Source organism: Lepidochelys kempii, chromosome 3 (genome assembly GCF_965140265.1).
Source record: "Lepidochelys kempii isolate rLepKem1 chromosome 3, rLepKem1.hap2, whole genome shotgun sequence".
NCBI lineage: Eukaryota > Metazoa > Chordata > Testudines > Cheloniidae > Lepidochelys > Lepidochelys kempii.
The window spans coordinates 121,815,067-121,833,054 of record NC_133258.1 but is presented as its reverse complement, the minus strand read 5'-3'; the positions used below and the strand labels follow the sequence as shown (position 1 = coordinate 121,833,054).

The 17,988-nt window shown below is 40.2% G+C and overlaps 1 protein-coding gene across 2 annotated transcripts in view; it reads left to right on the top strand.

The window, feature by feature from the left end:
• The window catches only part of PRKN (parkin RBR E3 ubiquitin protein ligase), a 1,259,259-nt gene that overhangs the window by 1,074,201 nt on the left and 167,070 nt on the right, over positions 1–17,988 (top strand). For both annotated transcript variants that reach the window (XM_073337855.1, XM_073337854.1), the window contains one exon: positions 5,146–5,295. In XM_073337855.1, coding sequence (XP_073193956.1) covers positions 5,146–5,295 — 150 coding nt within the window. The remainder of the gene's footprint in view (positions 1–5,145; positions 5,296–17,988) is intronic.

Sequence of the window (17,988 nt, the reverse complement as noted above, 5' to 3'; positions counted from 1 at the left end):
TAAAGTTACCCATAACGTGTGTGCCTGAGTCAAAAATTGAATCCAGATCTCTTTAGTAGCTGTCCAGTCCAGTGCCCCGTCCATTAGATCATTCAGAAGTCTGTCTGAAATGGTGGAATATACCTTTATCCTAAGTATAGTTTGTTCAGTTCCAATTGACATTAAAGATACATCCATAAATAATGTATAAGGTGTTCATAAATGATAAATAGATGGGTAATGTTTTCACAGGTGTCTATGTGATTTAGGATCCTAAAACCTATTGTCACGTGTATTTTGCCTATTTCTAAAAATAAGTTAGGTTCCTAAGTCACTTGGACAATTATGAAAATTTCACCTGTTGTAAACATGTTACAGACATGAGTTCTATGTGTTACACATAATGCTAAGTAGAAGGTGTTAGAGAGTTCTAATCCATGATTGTATGCAACTGTCACAGGGTGGTTGGCCCCAGAGAATGAAGTGGATCCAGCTTCCCTGTGCCAGAACAGGTGCTTCCATTTGGTCATTTAAGAGGTAGGGCAGCACCTCAGGACTTTAAGAGACCCAGTGAATTAGAGCTGCTTGAGTGAGAGTGAGGAAAAGAAGCAGGTGAGAGCTGCTAGATACAGAAGGTGTCTCTTGGGGGAAGGCAGAAGGAAAGGAGAGCAGCAAGAGGGGTTTGCTGGCTGGTGTCCCCAAGGCAGAGAGGTAGGGCAGATCCATTGGAAAGGACTGATGGCAAAAGTAGCAGCACAGGGAGGTGCCTGCTGGCTCTAAGCCAGAGTGCCAAAGTTGAAGGCTGGAGAGGGTTGAAGGAAGGGGGAGCACTGGTGCGGTTTAGCAGCTGACATCTCTGTACTGGAGAGCTGGACCCAGAAGAACAAAGAGAGGGTCAGGAGGAGTGAGGGATGCTCCTCTTGTGAGGAAGATCACCCATCAGAGATGCCGTGGGGGTTCCTGCTAGGAAGAGTGGGGTTGCACTCCAGCTGGAAGGGCTGTGGGGGCCATCCTGAAAGAGGGACAGAAGAGGACCAACAAAGAATCCAGGTGTGGCAGAAGACACCGGAATGTGGTCTGTGTTGCATCAATGGCCCTGAGGATATGTGATTTTAAAGATTACTTGTTTATCACCGCAGTGCAAATTATGTTTTGGGAATTTGAATTTTGAACTATTTGCACTGTGTTCTTGTAATAAACCCAGCCCCATGAAGAGGTACTATTGAAGCAAGATAGCCTAAAGTAGAGTCTGTGGGTTACCTCAGGGGAGAAATGGGTGCACTGGTCATGCCAGGGCCTGTTGCAAGAGGGCACTGCAGTTAAGGCTGCCCTCTGACAGCAATCTGTTGCCCTCTTGAATTCTGTAGCAAATGATTTAAACACTTCTTCATTGTGTATTAACCCTTTATAAGCTATTTATAAATGTACCCTTAATATAAAGTGAGATATTTTGTTCTTTAACCTTAGAATACAATGTATATTAGAATATAACTGATTTTTGTTATGACAGAAGACTTGTACAGTTCTGCTTCTTCATTTTCAGTTGATGTCTGGGCCTTTAATTGATCTACAGTATAAACAGAAAAGAAAAATATTGGCAAATGACACCTCTGTAAATGTATCTGAGCTCTAGAGGTGGGAGACAGGTTTGTAAGTGGATAGCCGAATGTGCAAAGCATTTAGTAGGATCTTCTCTGTTTTCCAATTGATCCATTTGTTTGGCTTTTTATGGTATGAAAATCATTCTTGACAGTGCTATAATTGTATAATGATTTGGCATGATTTCTGTGCTGAACCAGTATAACATGTCAAATTCGTTGGACAAAATATGATGCTTTTTTCCCAATGAACCCTGTAAATCCATTTTGCTGCCTATAACTTATGAAGACAGAATTGATTTTTGTCATGAAAATTTTTTTATTACAGTGGGGGAAATCTTGCTGCCTTCTTTTATGTCAAGTTTGAGACTGGAGATCATTTTCTCTTTTCAGCTGAGGATTTATAATGGAAATGCTGACAGACCCTCAACTGTAGTATTGCTGGTGTTTGTGTCTATAATAGGAAGCTACTAACAATCAAACATTCAGCACAATTGAATGTTACCTTTTAAGACAGGGTAAGACAATCTCCCTCCTCACCTTCAGGTCCACTCTGTGCTTTTACGAAAAATGAGGTCCTCAGAGAGCTTTGCAGCTGTGATTACCAGCACTTCCGTTCAAGGCCAGCAGAATGACTCAGAGCACTCAACATATTTACTGCAAGAATCACAAACTTGGTTGAAAATTGATAGATTCCAACATTAAATATTTATCCCATTACCCTGGGATAAATGGGTTCATGCATAATAATATTAAACACCATTTGACTCGTTGAGCCCCCACGTTCAAGGGGACCTTGCAGACACGTGTCATATATGCCTCTCTAAATGCTGATGTCTTCAAATTCCTTTCTAACAAGAAGGCATATAAGATATTAATCCCCAATTTCCAACTGATTTGCTCATGCCTCTCATACACTGAATGATTCTTCTTTAAAAGGGTATTTCTCCAATTAGCTTTTGTATTTTGCTTTGTTCAATATAAAGAGAGATGGATTTTTTTATAGATTTTTCCCAACTGTTTGGAAAAGATTTTATAAAACAGGATATAAGATTATTATTTTTAACGTGGATATTACGTAATTTGACTGTGGCTTTCAAAACTCTCATACTTGTTTTAAAAAATACAGCGAAAAAGAATGTGTTACTTGTAGCATGTAACTCCTGCAAAATGATGAGGGGCCTACTAAATTGTACCTGCAAAATGTGCATAGGAGCTCCTGTGTTTAAAGTGCTCATTTGCATCCTCCCTGTGTGGGGGGTTGGATTCATTGCTTCATTTTTCCATAGTTTTGGTGCGGTTGTGTTTTTGGTAATCCAAAATTGTCATGAGTTATATATTAGGTAGAATTTTAAGAAGTACTAAATCTTTTCATTAAAGCTGTAATTTTACACTGTGTTTTGTGATATTTGCACACCTTCAGCTCATTTCCCCATCTTCTGAGAAAATTCATCCAACTCATTTCCCTCTTGCCTTTTAGTTTTTTCTCTTTTATTTATTCATTGTGCAATGGGCCAGATTCACTGAGATCTGCTCTACACTGGAGTTTTACCAACTGCTGGTAGAGCTGAATCAGTGCAAAACCATATTTTAGACATGATTTAACCTAGTGCAAGCTGATTTGTATCCGTTTAGCTTATCCCAATTTGAAACCAGGGTAAGCTAGACCAGTTACTGCAGTGACATAAAGCATGACTACAGTAGGAGTTTATACTTTTGCAGCTACACCAGTGACTAAAAACCAAATGTACAGATCAGAAGTGTGAGTTGGTGTAATTTAAACTTCTTCTTGCACCTGCAGTATGCATGTTACACCATGTTAGATTCCATCTAGACCAGAGTGCCAAACTCATACAGCAGAGAGAGCCAAACTCCACTTATCGTTGTGGTCTATGGCCTGAGGCCTTAATTTGGGACTGTGTACACTCCATCTTCAGCAGAAGGCCCACTGACATCACGGAGAAGTGTACTATAGTTCAAGGGTAGAAACGGGCCTTTACATAATAACCAAACTTCTAGTTATTATTATTTGTTACATACTTAATTGACTCACTGTCACTCAGTGGGAAAATATGCCCACCATTTGGACCACTGTTATTTCTATCCGTTGTTTCTCTTCCTTCTTCTCCATCTTCCTTTCTGTTTCTGTCCTTCTTCCCTGTCTTTCCTCTCTGCTCTTCGCCCTGCATTTCCTTCCCTGCAGTTGCAAATTCTCAATTCCCACCTCTCTCTGGACCTTTTTTCAATACCCCATTTCACCTTCTACAGTGATTGACAGTGCAATGATGACATTAAAATGTCATTTGCTTGACACACTCAAGTGATGTGGCTAGAGTTCAAACCTGTCTCCTTTATTGTTTCAGGTTCTCTGCAGACTTAAGAAGCAAACACAGAATTGGTTTACCCTCATGTAACATTTTTAAGGTTTTCTTCACAACCACAAGGGCTAGAATTTTACTTTTTAAAAAATGAAAGCTGAAATTTTGTGCAATCTGAATATGTCAGGAGGGCCAATGGCCACATAAATATGTATTGGGCTGGACTGATCTAGCCCACAGGCTGTATTTAACACCTGGGTTCCATCTAACTGTCTTAAGGTCTGTCTACACTCTGAAATGAATGGTGGTTTTTAAATGTGTTAACTAACATGCTGATTAAAATATTTTAGAACTTGTTGAGTTTGTCTAAATTTTCCAAAGATTCAAAATTTGGATGAAAATGTTCCCTGCATGTTTTGGTCAATTCTCCTTAGCACCTACTGTAGACAAAGACAGTCATGTTTAAAAACAAGTTCACAGGCTGTGATTAACCCCAGTGATAAACCAGAGAGATCCTTATATTTCTTTACTTAGGATCAGTTTCTGCCACCCATACTCTGCAAGCAGTCCTGAAGTAAGGTACTGATTAAAAGTGACAGAGATGGTCCAATTTATACTTCTTTCTTAGACACATGACAGAGTGGTGTCATGGCTAAGGCACTGGGCTAGGACTCATAGGATTTGGGTTTTATTTCTGACTCTGACACAGAATTCCTGTGTAAACTTGGATAGGTCACTTAACTTTCTGGTGACTCCATCTGTAAAATTGAGATTCTTCCCTCCCTGGTGTTGTGAGGCTACTTAATGAAAGTCTGTGAAACACTGACACTACTATGAGAAATAGAAACACCTACACATGAAATTAAAATAGTTACCCACAGAAAGATTTTGTGTCTCAGTTTGTCTATCTGGAATATGTTTTTCAAAAGAAAGTTGTCTTGTGTAATTGTGGGATACTTTTGGCTCTGACTCATTATACTGTTAATTTCTGGCTACAGCTCTTTGATTTCCTCCCCCCAATTTGTATCTAATGTGGAATGAAGCATTGTGGCATTTACCCTGTGTCCTGAAACAATGTGGCAGTACTTTGATGTCCCCAAACATCTGACAAATAACCTGATTTTACTGTCTAAAAGAAACATCATAACTGCTGATTTAATTGAGCAAGATAAACCAGAGCGAGACAGTTTGGGATTTCCCCCCTTCCCCCCAGGCTCTTTGAACTACAGTACATGTATTTTTCCTTGCAGTACGACCGCTACCAGCGCTACGGTGCAGAAGAGTGTGTGCTGCAGATGGGCGGAGTGCTGTGTCCTACTCCCGGATGTGGTGCTGGCCTGCTTCCTGAACCAGAAGTGAGAAAAATCGTATGTGAGCCAAGCAATGGACTGGGCTGTGGGGTAAGACTCTGCACTTTCCTTATAGCTCACTGGGAATCAATTGAGATTGCAGGATCTAACAAGAAGCTTAAAAAAAACAACGTATTTTCTTTTCACATTGATGACTCTGAATTACCATTCATACCACAGTGAGATTCAGTAGCTTTCAATAAACAATTTTAATACCATGCCAGAGCCTAGAAATCACTACTTTGTCATGTAGAGTATGTCCATCCCAGAATCCTTTGCTTTAATTGGTTTGAGAAGTTGCTGATCTAAGTAGTTACAGTGAGCAGTTGAACTGTGCAAATTACAAGCCAGGAGCTTTGACTTTTTTCTCCCAGCACTCAGCAAAATTGAATAAGATCTAGTGCAAACCATTTATTGTTGTATTAGTACCACCCTTCTTAATTAGAGAGGGGGATGAAGGGAGAGAGAATGACCAGTCAATGATACCTCAGTGACATTGTGTGAGTATTTTAAGAAACATAATGAAGATTAATGCAGAAAACTCTGTGCTTTATTATCTCATTAAACCCATTTTTAACTAAGGATGTGCAGAATGAATGGTATTTTTAGGAAAACAAAATAAGCAGCATTTAAAAATATGTTGTGCTAAGAGGTCAGACCAGGTGAATCAGTCATTTTCTTGAATAAAATTACCACTGTATCTTAAAAGAAAAGGGCTGGAGGGGAAAAAGTTCTATACACAAGGCTCTACTAAATGATAGGTTGAAGTGACTAACTGATGCTGGTACCAGGGGAGTCCTCTTGTGCCTGATATTATTCCTAAATTCATGCAGGTGGCGGAAGGAGAGAAAATATATATATTTATAAAATAGCAGTGTGCTGTTGCTGTTGTCTTTTTGTGGTGGAAAATGTACTTTTTTATTGTGGTTTTGATGTTGCCCAAACTGATATCACAGAGGAATAATTGTTTGCTGAACTAGGAAGTTACTGTAACTTTTCTTCTATGAATAGGTTAGCATCTCTCGACCTTGGTACAACTTCCTATCTGTCCATGCAGTGGTGCATGTAAAACATTAAGTCCCCCAGCTCTCTGAACTGGCACAGGGCTACAAAATAAAGGGTGGCGGTGGAAAAGAAATGAGAAACAAGAACGACTAAACAAAAAGAAATACCTCAGATTAAATTTCAGGATTGGTTAAAAAAGAAAAAATGTAGGGCTGATGATTAATCTCAGTTAACTCGCATGATTAACTCGAAAAAATTAACTGCAATTAAAAAAATTGTGATTAATTGCACTGTTAAACAATAGAATACCAATTGAAATTTATTAAATATTTTTGGATGTTTTTCTACATTTTCAAATATATTGATTTCTATTACAGCACGGAATACAAAGTGTACAGTACTCAATATTTCTGATTATAAATATTTGCACTGTAAAAACGATAAACAAAAGAAATAGTATTTTTCATTTCACCTCATACAAGTAGTGTAGTGCAATCTCTTTATCAAGAAAGTGCAACTTATAAATGTAGATTTTTTGTTACATAACTGCACTCAAAAACAAAACAATGTAAAGCATTAGAGCCTACAGTCCACTCAGTCATACTTCTTGTTCAACCAATCACTAAGACAAACAAGTTTGTTTACGTTTACGGAGATACTTGCTGCCTGCTTCTTATTTACAATGTCATCTGAAAGTGAGAACAGGCGTTTGCATGGCACTTTTGTAGCCGATGTGACAAGGTATTTACATGAAAGATATGCTAAACGTTCGTATGCCCCTTCAGCCACCATTCCGGAGGATATGCTTCCATGCTGATGATGTTCATTAAAAAAAATAGTGCATTAATTAAATTTGTAACTGAACTCCTTCGGGGAGAATTGTATGTCTCCTGCTCTGTTTTACCCGCATTCTGCCATATATCTCATGTTATAGCAGTCTCAGATGATGACCCAGCACACGTTCGTTTTAAGAACAGTTTCACAGCAGATTTGACAAAATGCAAAAAAGGTATCAATGTGAGATTTCTAAAAATAGCTACAGCACTCGACTCAAGATTTAAGAATCTGAAGTGCCTTCCAAAATTTGAGAGGGACGAGGTGTGGAGCATGCTTTCAGAAGTCTTAAAAGAGCAACACTCCGATGCGGAAACTACAGAACCTGAACCACGAATAAAGAAAATCAACCTTCTGCTGGTGGCTTTTGACTCAGATAATGAAAATGAACATGCATCGGTCTGCTCTGCTTTGGATAGGTATTGAGCAGAACCCGTCATCAGCATGGACACACGTTCTCTGGAATGGTGGTTGAAGCATGAAGAGACATATGAATCTTTAGTGCATCTGGCATGTAAATATCTTGTGATGCCAGTTACAACTGTGCCATGTGAATGCCTGTTCTCACTTTCAGGTGACATTGTAAACAAAAAGCAGGAAGCATTATCTCCTGCAAATGTAACTAGACTTGTTTGTCTGAGCGATTGGCTGAAGTAGGACTGGGTGGTCTTGTAGGCGCTAAAGTTTTACATTGTTTTATTTTTGAATGCAGTTAGTTTTTGTACATAATTCTACATTTTGTGAGTTCAACTTTCATGATAAAGAGATTGCACTACAGTACTTGTATTAGGTGAATAGAAATATACTATTTCTTTTGTTTTTTTACAGTGCAAATATTTGTAATTAAAAATAAGCATAAAGATAGCACTGTACATTTTGTATTCTGTGTTGTAATTGAAATCAGTATATTTGAAAATGTAGAAAACATCCAAAAATATTTCAATACATATTTTATTATTACTTAACGGTGTGATTAATCGTGATTAGTTTTTTTAATCGCTTGACAGCCCTGATACAATCACCAATAATTTTTGCTCTACTCTGTACCTTAAAGTGATAAAAATCAAACTGCATTCTGTAGCTTGATTCTTCAACATTTTGAATCTGTAGTTGCTCTGTAAATAAAATGTACTTAATTTAAAGGTTATACATATTGACCTGTTTAGCAAGCTGTTATGTTTTCTTTTAAGGACTCTCTTCTTTAGTAGCTACTGACCAGATTATGAGACTTGAATTTTATCTGACCAGTTGTTTTGGGTTAAGAGAAGAGGACACACTTCACTGAAGCAAAGTTTGGATATTAGCAAGGTCTAATGAACCACATTCTGGACACTCCCCCAAAATCCACACCCAAGAGTGAGAGAGCAGGGGAGAAATTGGAGTCTCTCTCTGACTCTGCAGAAAAATAAAGTCCTTAGAGAAGATTTTTTTCTGCAGAACCCCCATGGCAGGAGTTATGTGATGCATTCTATGCCATGACCTCGGGACCTCAGGGTGTAGTCTACATGCATATAAGTTACCTGATTTCAGAATCAGGACCACAGATAAGAAGTTTTCTTTACCAGCATGTAAAAAAAAGGACAAAAGTTTGGCACAAGTATCTTTGCAGATAGTAGTATACCGTATATACAACAATTTACAAGTTCAAAAGAGGGCCATAAGACAAATGGTTGGCTGTTTGTGCATTCTAAGAGAGAAAGTATTAACTGTCTTTTTATATGCTTCCGTACAGTGTCCATTGCAATCAGGCTTTGATCCTTTTAGAGTAAATAAGAAGAGCACTGTGAATCTGGGGCTGTTTGTTTTTGACTGGAGGAGCATTATGGAGAAATCTTTTCCTCAGTTATGAACAGTGCTCCGTATGTAGTGGTGCCACTGATTGACCTTCAATCTTGGCTAATCCTTCACACTTTTTATTACTCATAAAATATTAATTAATTTCCCAAGGTATTAGCATTATGCACTGTTTTGCTTTCATTGTTATTCAACAGACCTATCTCTCTACTTTTGCTGCTCAGATGTAAAATGTTGACATATTTAATACAAGAAAACAGCAACAAAATATGAAAGACACTACAGATTGTACCAACTGGTATATGCCTTTATACTTCATCAGTGGACATGTAAAATTAGACAGTTTTAAAGATATTTAAAAATATAAAGACAGTCAAACCTAGTATTGGTATTTCAGAAAAATACTTGCAAGCCACATAAAATGGATTTTTTCCCCAAAACTACTAAGCTCTGTAGTCAGATGAGTGAAAGATAATGAGTAACAAAGAACTGTGTGTGTGCAACAATCTGAAACTTTGCCTCAGTTTTAAGATGAGGAAAAAAGTGATAGTAGAGCCTGGTACCCTAGATATGATCTCAGAGAGAGAAGCATTGGTTTTGTGAAAATTACAAAACAGGAAAAATACCTCAAGCCTTATACATCATTTGTGAAGCTTTAAAGTGGAAATCAGGAAGACAGCCAATATCCACTATAAAATTGAAGGGCCACTCTTCATTATTATAGTTCATATTTCTGTTCTTTTCCTACATTTTATTACATTTGTGCTTTTAAGAAGGTCTGCCATAAATACATTATCATGGACAAGGTAATGTTTGAGGATATTGTTGAGATTAAGGAGCTGACTCACAGCAGAAGTGTTTCAGGACATCATATTGTGACTTTTTTCAAGGGCAATGAAAATGAGACAGACATTTTCCATTATTGCTAAATGCTGAGTTGCTAGCATTATGCCACAAGCTCTAGGCAGTAATCATGTATTGCTTTCTTCTATTGAGTGGGTACTCTAGCCTCTAGAAAGTGGAATTCCATCTTGTTGACACATTATGCTTCAGTAGCTAAGCAAGTTGTTTCATTGCTAAAATATGACAAGCTTTCATAGAATGACTGAAATTCTCTTTTTTCTTCTGGTAATGTCTAACATGGTTTGTAATAATCTGTAAAACATAGGAGTCTTTAACATGTGGTGGAATACTGATGAGTTGAAATAACGCCCTTATCCTATAACAACACACTGAAATTAACATGCCGTACCACTGACAAAGAACATCATTTCCAGTGGCTATGCCTTGCAGTATTGAGATTCATTGATCTTGTGACAGATATGAAATTCAGATGTCAGCAGTGACTGGATAAAGCATTCTGGAGAAGGTTTCCATTAACAATGGGGACGATATTAGTTCTTAGTGCTAGAAAAAGCAAAACAAATAGTTTATATAAGGAGAACAAATCAATTACTTATACTCAGTTCAGTATGTCTAAGAATACCTGTTTTTTTCTTTTTCCTCTCAGCTGCACAGAGAACTATCTGATAGAATGGCAGTAGAAAACAAATGAGAGTCTCTGTGACCCTATTTGTACTATGGCTAAAACTGTGCTAGCCTCATATAGTTTCCCTAAACACTGTGGGAAGGCTTTTGGGGGGAAGTGAGCAGGGAGCACAGATGAGAGTTGTCTGATAATTGTACCAGCCAGATGCGTACAGGCTACCAACCTGTACTTTTACAACAAAGTTCTGACATAACACTATATTCACACTGGTCAGGAAAATTGTGTTAGGAGAAACCATGATTAAGTCTAATTATTGCTAGAAGTGATAAATCAAAACTGGAACCTGCTATCCAGTACTGTGTTTGTGCATGTGGAGGTGCCGGGGTGGGAGGGAATAAAACTGGATCCATTTCTGAATCCACGCCGTTTGCTTTTGCAAAAGAAAAATAGAGCCATTTTATCCATTTCTGTATGAAACACAAATGGGCCAAAACTGGCACCACTTATGTTGATCCATTTTTAAGTTGAAAGTTGAAATAAAATGGGGCTCTGATTTAAATCACCTTTTAATTTTGGTTTTAGGGCTGTTTCCTGAATCTCAGTCCTTTACCTAGGCCATTAGACCACAGTGCTCCCCTGAAAAGTCATTCAAGATCTGATTTTTGGAGGTGCTCAACACCCTGATTTGCCACTGGCTTAATTAGGAGTTCTGGGTGCTCAACCTGCCTGCTTCAGTTTCTCCACCCGTAAAATGGGGGAAATGACATTTACTGTAGATGAAATGTGAAAGTGAACATGATAGACAATGTTTGTGGCTTCCAGTAGATCATCTCAAGCATTTATTTTACAGATTTGGAAAAGAGGCTTAGAAAGGAGAAGTGACTTGCCTCATAGACACTGTGATCTAGTGAGCAGAGAGAACTCTCAATCCCCTTCATTCTGTCTACTCCAAGCCAGTTGAACAGGGTATCCAGAGTGATGTCTGGAGGAATGGAGACAGTCAGAGAGGTCTTCTATAGCTCAGCCATTATATTACATAACATTAATGAAGTCTGAAGTCCAGGTTTAAGTGGCACATAAAGTTGTATGCAATTGCAGGCTTGGCCTCTTTCACCAAGAGAAACTCCACTGAGTGGGTGCGGAGACACTGCAGACCACCTCTGATGGAGAGAGGTGTCACTGTATGGCCAGTCAAGTAGGATGTTGGGTGTAATATCAGTAAAGAAGGGGAGGTAAAATCTGATTGCAGGAAGCTCCAGTGGATTCTTCTTGTACATGAAACCAAGCCCTGTCTGCCGGATGAATGCATATCCTGATCCAGCCTACCATTTCTAAAATCATAAGAAAAAGGGAAAAAAAGAAACTCCAGTCCTAAAGGACTCCTCTGAGACCATAGGGAACATCTGAGGCTCTCCCCACTCATGATATGTCCTTGTAAACTGACTACATTTTTAAAATAGATAAGGCAAATAAAAATGAATTTGTAAATTAACATAACTGGCGATAAAGTGGTGAGATTTTGCTGTGAATAAAGATATACATCATTGAGCCATAGGAGATGACCCAATAATGCAATCAACTAAGAATGTGTTTTCTGGGATTAGAGGAGATGAAAGACAGGATCCTAATTATGTAACAAGCTTATTTGAGCAATCTAAAAACTTTTCACATTTGACCAGGAATCCAAAACACAAGCTGAATGCAGAAGATTATTTATATATGCAAAAAAAATAAATAAAATCAAAGTAAGCTTATATAGAGCCTTTCATGTGGAGGCATCCTCAGGGATTTTGGAGTCACACTATTGTATTATTGCATTATTGTAAAATGCAGGAGCTGCTTAATCAATGAGAAAAGATGGAATAAAAAGGCAGGATTAGAATAAGATTTAAGATTAGAATGAGCCTATTGACCTAACATCGTGGTTTGGCCACGGTAAATTCAAAGTTCTGAATCACAAGAGTTAAAAGGATGTCCTCCTATATCTCGGGCTTAATTTTTGGAATAACCAATGGGCCAGTTTCAGAAGAACTTAAAAATAATCAGAAGGTTCAGAGGCAGCAGCTCCCATAAATAGATGCATATAACAGGTCCCAATGTAAGCATTGTTTTCTATAGTTTTTATGGCAATTCTGATCTGGCATTGTTCTACATCTACTTTATACTCATGTAAATGACTGCACAAGACAGAGTGGAGAATTAGGGCCTGAATCCACTCTGCAAATTAAAATGTAAAGAGTAGTAACAGTTGTATCCGACAGAGTAAGTGCCACCTAGGACTGTCAGTCAAGGCATCTGCTGTGTGACCTTTGTGGGTCCGTATGCGCACAGAGGGGACTCGTGGATGGAGGTATGCAGGTCTCAGAATCTTGTTTATGGTTCATGTGACAGGTTCCTGTGTACCTAACCAATCAAGAGCTGTTGTAAATCCAACAGAGCTCAGACTCCGTGTTTCATTGGTTACTTTGTTTATATATACTATGTGCTGTTACCAGTTCTTTGGAGCTATCTGCTGGTCAGGTTACTCCACCGTGACTCGCCTTGACGTAGCGCTCCGGTGCCTGTAGCCTCACATCCTTAATAAAGAATGTGTTAAATACTTACCTGAGTTCCAAGTAGTCAGTACCCGGACGGACCAGGAGGGTAGCAGGTGGAACCTGAGGGAATTACTGCTTCCCAGAGGAAGAATAGGGGGTGAGCTAGATAGACAGATAACCCCCAACAGCAGTTTGTATAAATGTGGAGTCTATGAAGACTCGTTTCAGAGAAGCAAATAATATGAAGCTCTGCCATAATGTAACCTTTACAAAAGCAAGCACAGTCCCATGTAACACACTGAAAACACTGGTCGAATTCTGGCAATTTTCCACTGGTTGATCAGAGAAACCCCTAAACAGGTTTCTCTACATTGTTGTGAATGTTAAACAGGATTGTGATATTAGGACTGAGCCCTGTGGCAGGCCATCATTGAGCGTGCATGGCTTGGTGACCGGGTCATCAAGGAACACGTGAAACCTACAATTAGTCAGAACTTCTCGGAATAACTTTATCATTGCATTGCATAGGATAATCTTGCTGGTTTGCAGGAGAAGGCCATCCCTCCATACAGTGTCACAGGTGGCAGATAAGTCTAAGAAAGCTGCCCCAGTCTTAAGTTTTCACTGGAATTCTCACCTCAGTGTGTGGTATTAAGGTTAGTGGTTGGTCAGTGCAGCTGCAGCTTGGTTGGAAACTCACTTGTTCATTTGATAACATTGCTTCCAGAACCTGCATAATCCTTGCCAGTAATATTCTTTCCCTGAGCTTGTACATCATGCAGAGAAGTGATATGGGTCAATACAGTGATGGATTACTGGTGAGTTCTCGGTCTTAGCACTGGCCGTAGATTCTCACCAGATCCTCTGGACAAACCCTGAGGAATGGATATCAGAGAACAGCATTGCCTACCATTTCTGTCTCTTGGCTCTGAGGTTTTTAAGAAATTCCGGAAAAGACACCTTCATGTCCTGCAGCTTTCCCAAGTGGGAGATCTTTGTTTACCTCTTCAGCCATGATGGGCAATGATGTGGGGAGGAAGTGGGGAGTGAACCGACTATTTGTTGGCCAACTCTATGCATTTTGTGCTTAGTAGATTTGTCCTCTACTGCTTTTGAGTTCATAAGAAGCATTCTTGTAATTGCATCAGCTAATACATCAGGATTTTGAATTTTCACTGGGTTTTCAGCCCCATGCTGATGCAATAATAGCTAAACTTTGCAGCTGGAGTGAGTAAAGTCCAGAGCTTCAGTCATCTTGCCCTATCTTCGATAGCATGCTAAATTCAGTGATTCTCATAAGGAATTTCAGTGTTCAGGTCTCCAGACATTTGGTAGTTCTTTAATAGCCTATCTTTTTTGATAGCCACTGGAGATGTTTTTTCGTGCAGTTATTTGAATGAGCTGGGTGAAGCAAGTGAAATTTTTGGGCTTCAGAGGAATCACATTGATGGTGGCCTGAATTGTGCCAATGAATCCTGGCCTGTTTGCCTTTTGAAAGTTCACTCACGGTTTGGGCGATGACCTATTTACTGGGAGTTCAGTCCCAATGTGAATTATCACTGATTGAGGCTGACTGTGCAGTGGCGGGCATGGATGAGTGTTCACGTTGCACTCTATCAGTACCCAGCACAGGCGGGGGAAGCTAATGGCTCCAATCAGTGGACCAAATTCGGTGATGAATCCTGGCCCCGTGCCACCTGAAGCATGTTGTGCATTCCCTAAGAAGGAGACTGTGTAGAAAGTTAGCAAGATTGTGCTGCCTGACCCATTTTAAGGTTAATAATGTTCGCATTGATGGCTAATTTATCTGACTGTGATAAGGTTCTTACCCCAGAATCAGGCAGCACAGAGCTAATACTATGGAGTTCAATGTCTTGTGAGGACTGTCAGGATGGATGACAGGGACACTCACACTGAGGGCAAATTAAAGCCTTAGAGATCTTTATTAAAATAATGAACAAAGCCAGAAAGGACCCAAGCCACATAAAAAGGCGGAGATAATACAATATCAGAGTTATCTGTGGTAGCATTCTTTGCATAAGCTTTTAGAATTGCATACTCACACCCTTCCTTTAGGACCTGGTGGTAAGAGACAAAGGGGACAGCCCTGTCTCTGACATGCCAATGGATCAAGTTCTTCAACTAGCTGAAGGATCAAGTAGTTGAAAGCAGATAGTGATGGAAGAAGCCCAGAAAAAAACTGACCCCAGACCACATCGTGGCTGCCCTGTTATAGGGCCTGAGCATCATCTGCTCATGCTCAGTCCTCCATGCCCAAATTTAGCTTTTCACCCACATAATAATGCAGTGTACTTATCCTATAGGGTAACATATTGATATGTGTAACTTCCATCTTAACTCATTATCATACTTGTTACCCCTTGCTTAAGGAGATTTGCGATTATTTCGTCCATGTTCCTTGCAGTAACATTTACTGGTACTTTCTAACTCCTACCATTGAGCAAGCTCTTCTTAGTTCCCAAAAATCTAAAGGTAACCATAGGCCATTTATCTGTGCCAAAGGCTACGGCCTACTTAACCACACTTATGCTAATTTATGCGTAAGCTAACATTTATAGGATACAAGCCTGAAAGTTTCTTGTTGTACAGCTGAATATAATGAAAACCAGCTTAATATAATAAAGACAAGACATTACATATAGTAGACAAGCTTGCCCTATTGGGCTACAAATGGTTCTGGATGTGTTCTGATGGATTCTGAACTGTGTCTTTGGTGAGGAAGCAGAGATCTGGATTGTAGTCTCTGATACAGTGGGCAGAATGAAAAGTGCCTTTTTTTTTTGGCATTGAAAAGAAGGTATGTCTTTGTTTGATGACCATTCTGCATGTGTCTTGCCCTGCAGTATCATTGCTTCGATAGACTGAAATCATATGGTCACTAAAGAAATCACAGATGTACTTAGCCAGAAAATAAGATGTGGGTATGGAGGGAGAAGGCCAATTTGTATTAGGAGACTTATACACATTAACTACTGTTATCTTGCAAATAATTGAGCTGGCAAAGGCTCCGGAATTGCTCCTGGACTCGATCATGTCATAATCCTCAATACCCTGCTTGAAGAGGTATATGGCAAGTCAATATCTTGGGTAATGGAAGGAAGCCTCCAGATTGTAGCTGACAATCCAGCAGCATGATTCTTGAGTGTCATCTTTGATATGGGTTTCTTGCAGTGCAATGATGTTGATCATAATATGAGCTAGGTAGTCACGTTTAGATTGGGACACACCTTCAACAGTCAATTGGCAAATTCGTAGAACTGGTTGTACAGTCCTCTTAAAGTGACTCTGGGAGGAGTACTTTTTGAATGGGAGCCATTTCCATTGCTGTTCAATCCAAGACTTTGGTGAATGACATTGATTATGCCTTGGCGCACAATAAGGCAGACCACAAGAAGGTTGTCATCAACCTTCCCCAAACATCATGACAGAAATTTGTCTATGCTGATGACATTTCTCTGACCACACCGACATGGGATTTACCTATCATAGAAGAAATCCTAACCCAGAACTTTAAAACCAAGGAAGCATATTTCTTATATTAGTGGCTAAATCCAAATCCAGCAAGACTCTTGTGTCAGCACTCAGTCAAAACAATTGAGAAGCTAAGGTAGAACTGCATATGTACTTTCGTGGCCAGCAGATAAGATAAGATTCCACCCCCAAAATATCTTGGTGTGATATTATACTGAAACTCACAAACCACCAACACCTGAAAAACGTCCATGACAAAATACAGATCCATGTAAGCCTCATCCAGAAATGGGCAAGAACAATCTGGGGACCCAATATAAAAGCTGTATGGATCTCTTCACTGGCCTTTGTCTACTCTACCACAGAATACAGCTCACCTGTCTGGACACAGAGCTCCCATAAATCACTTGTTGACTCTGAACACCACCACGCAGATCGTTACAGACACGGTAAAATCAGTGCCACAACTGTGGCTTCCTGTACCGGTGTACATCCCCCCCCACCTCAAATGTTCGGTGACATGAGAATCCTTTAGGAGACCCAGTGTAGTTGAGGGAATGTAGTAGATTGCTGACTCACTGGCGAAGTGCCTCCTGCTGGTTGTCTGGGAATTAGCTCAATTCCAGCACTCAGAGAGCCTCCTGCTGGCCGGTATCTCTCCTGCCTCAAGCCCCTGTGTCCCTCCTGGACCCTGTTGCCCCTTACCTTGGGGTGCTGCCCACAGCAGTGCCCCCACACTCTGGGTCTCCCTTCCCAGGGGAACTCCCTCCCCCTGTGCCCACCTTGCCTCAGTGGCTACTGCCAGTTCGTATCTAGCCCCCTTTCTCTGGGGCAAACTGCAGTGTGTAATGGCCACTCATCACTGGCAAAGGGGTTGGACCAGCTTCCACTGCCTATCCCCGGACTGCACTTCTGCAGCTCCAGTACCTGCTTAGGCTTTTAACAAGGCCTCAGCCTGGGGAGTTGCCAGGCTGGAACTCCCCAGCTTGTCTTGCCCTTCCCCAGCACAGTTCTGCTTCTGGTACCCTGGGCTCCCAGGTAGCTAGGTCCTTCTCTCTCCAAGGCTGGAATGAGACTGACCCAGCTCCTCCCTTATCCTTATATCAGGGACAGTTGTGGCCTGATTGGGTGTGTCCACAGCTGTGGCTGCCTCCCCAAAGCAGCCTACCTCAGCTGCCTTTAACCCTTTTTTCCTAGTAGCGAGGTAACTGCCCCACTACAGGGAACAAGGATCTTTCAGTACATGAAGACCTAAATAACATACTGAGATTCTGACACAAAGTAAAGGTTACTTCTGCAACCCTAGTTCTAAACCCTTACACATATGTGTTACAATATATTTAATTACATGGTCCCGTATTGTTGTTTTCTCATTTACTGTCCAGATTGGATGGTGCACAGTGAATGAAAAAAGTTCCATGCTTCACTCTGGGCCACTGGTCATGTATTAAAGTAAGGGAGTCCCTTCACCCCACTGTGTTATCTGCTTGGATTGCAAGTCCAAGCACTGGATGGAAAGTAGGCTTCATGGGATGGCTATTCCCACTTGCGAGCAAGCAGGCAGTGAGGGGCAGATATGGAGCCTTGGCTGGA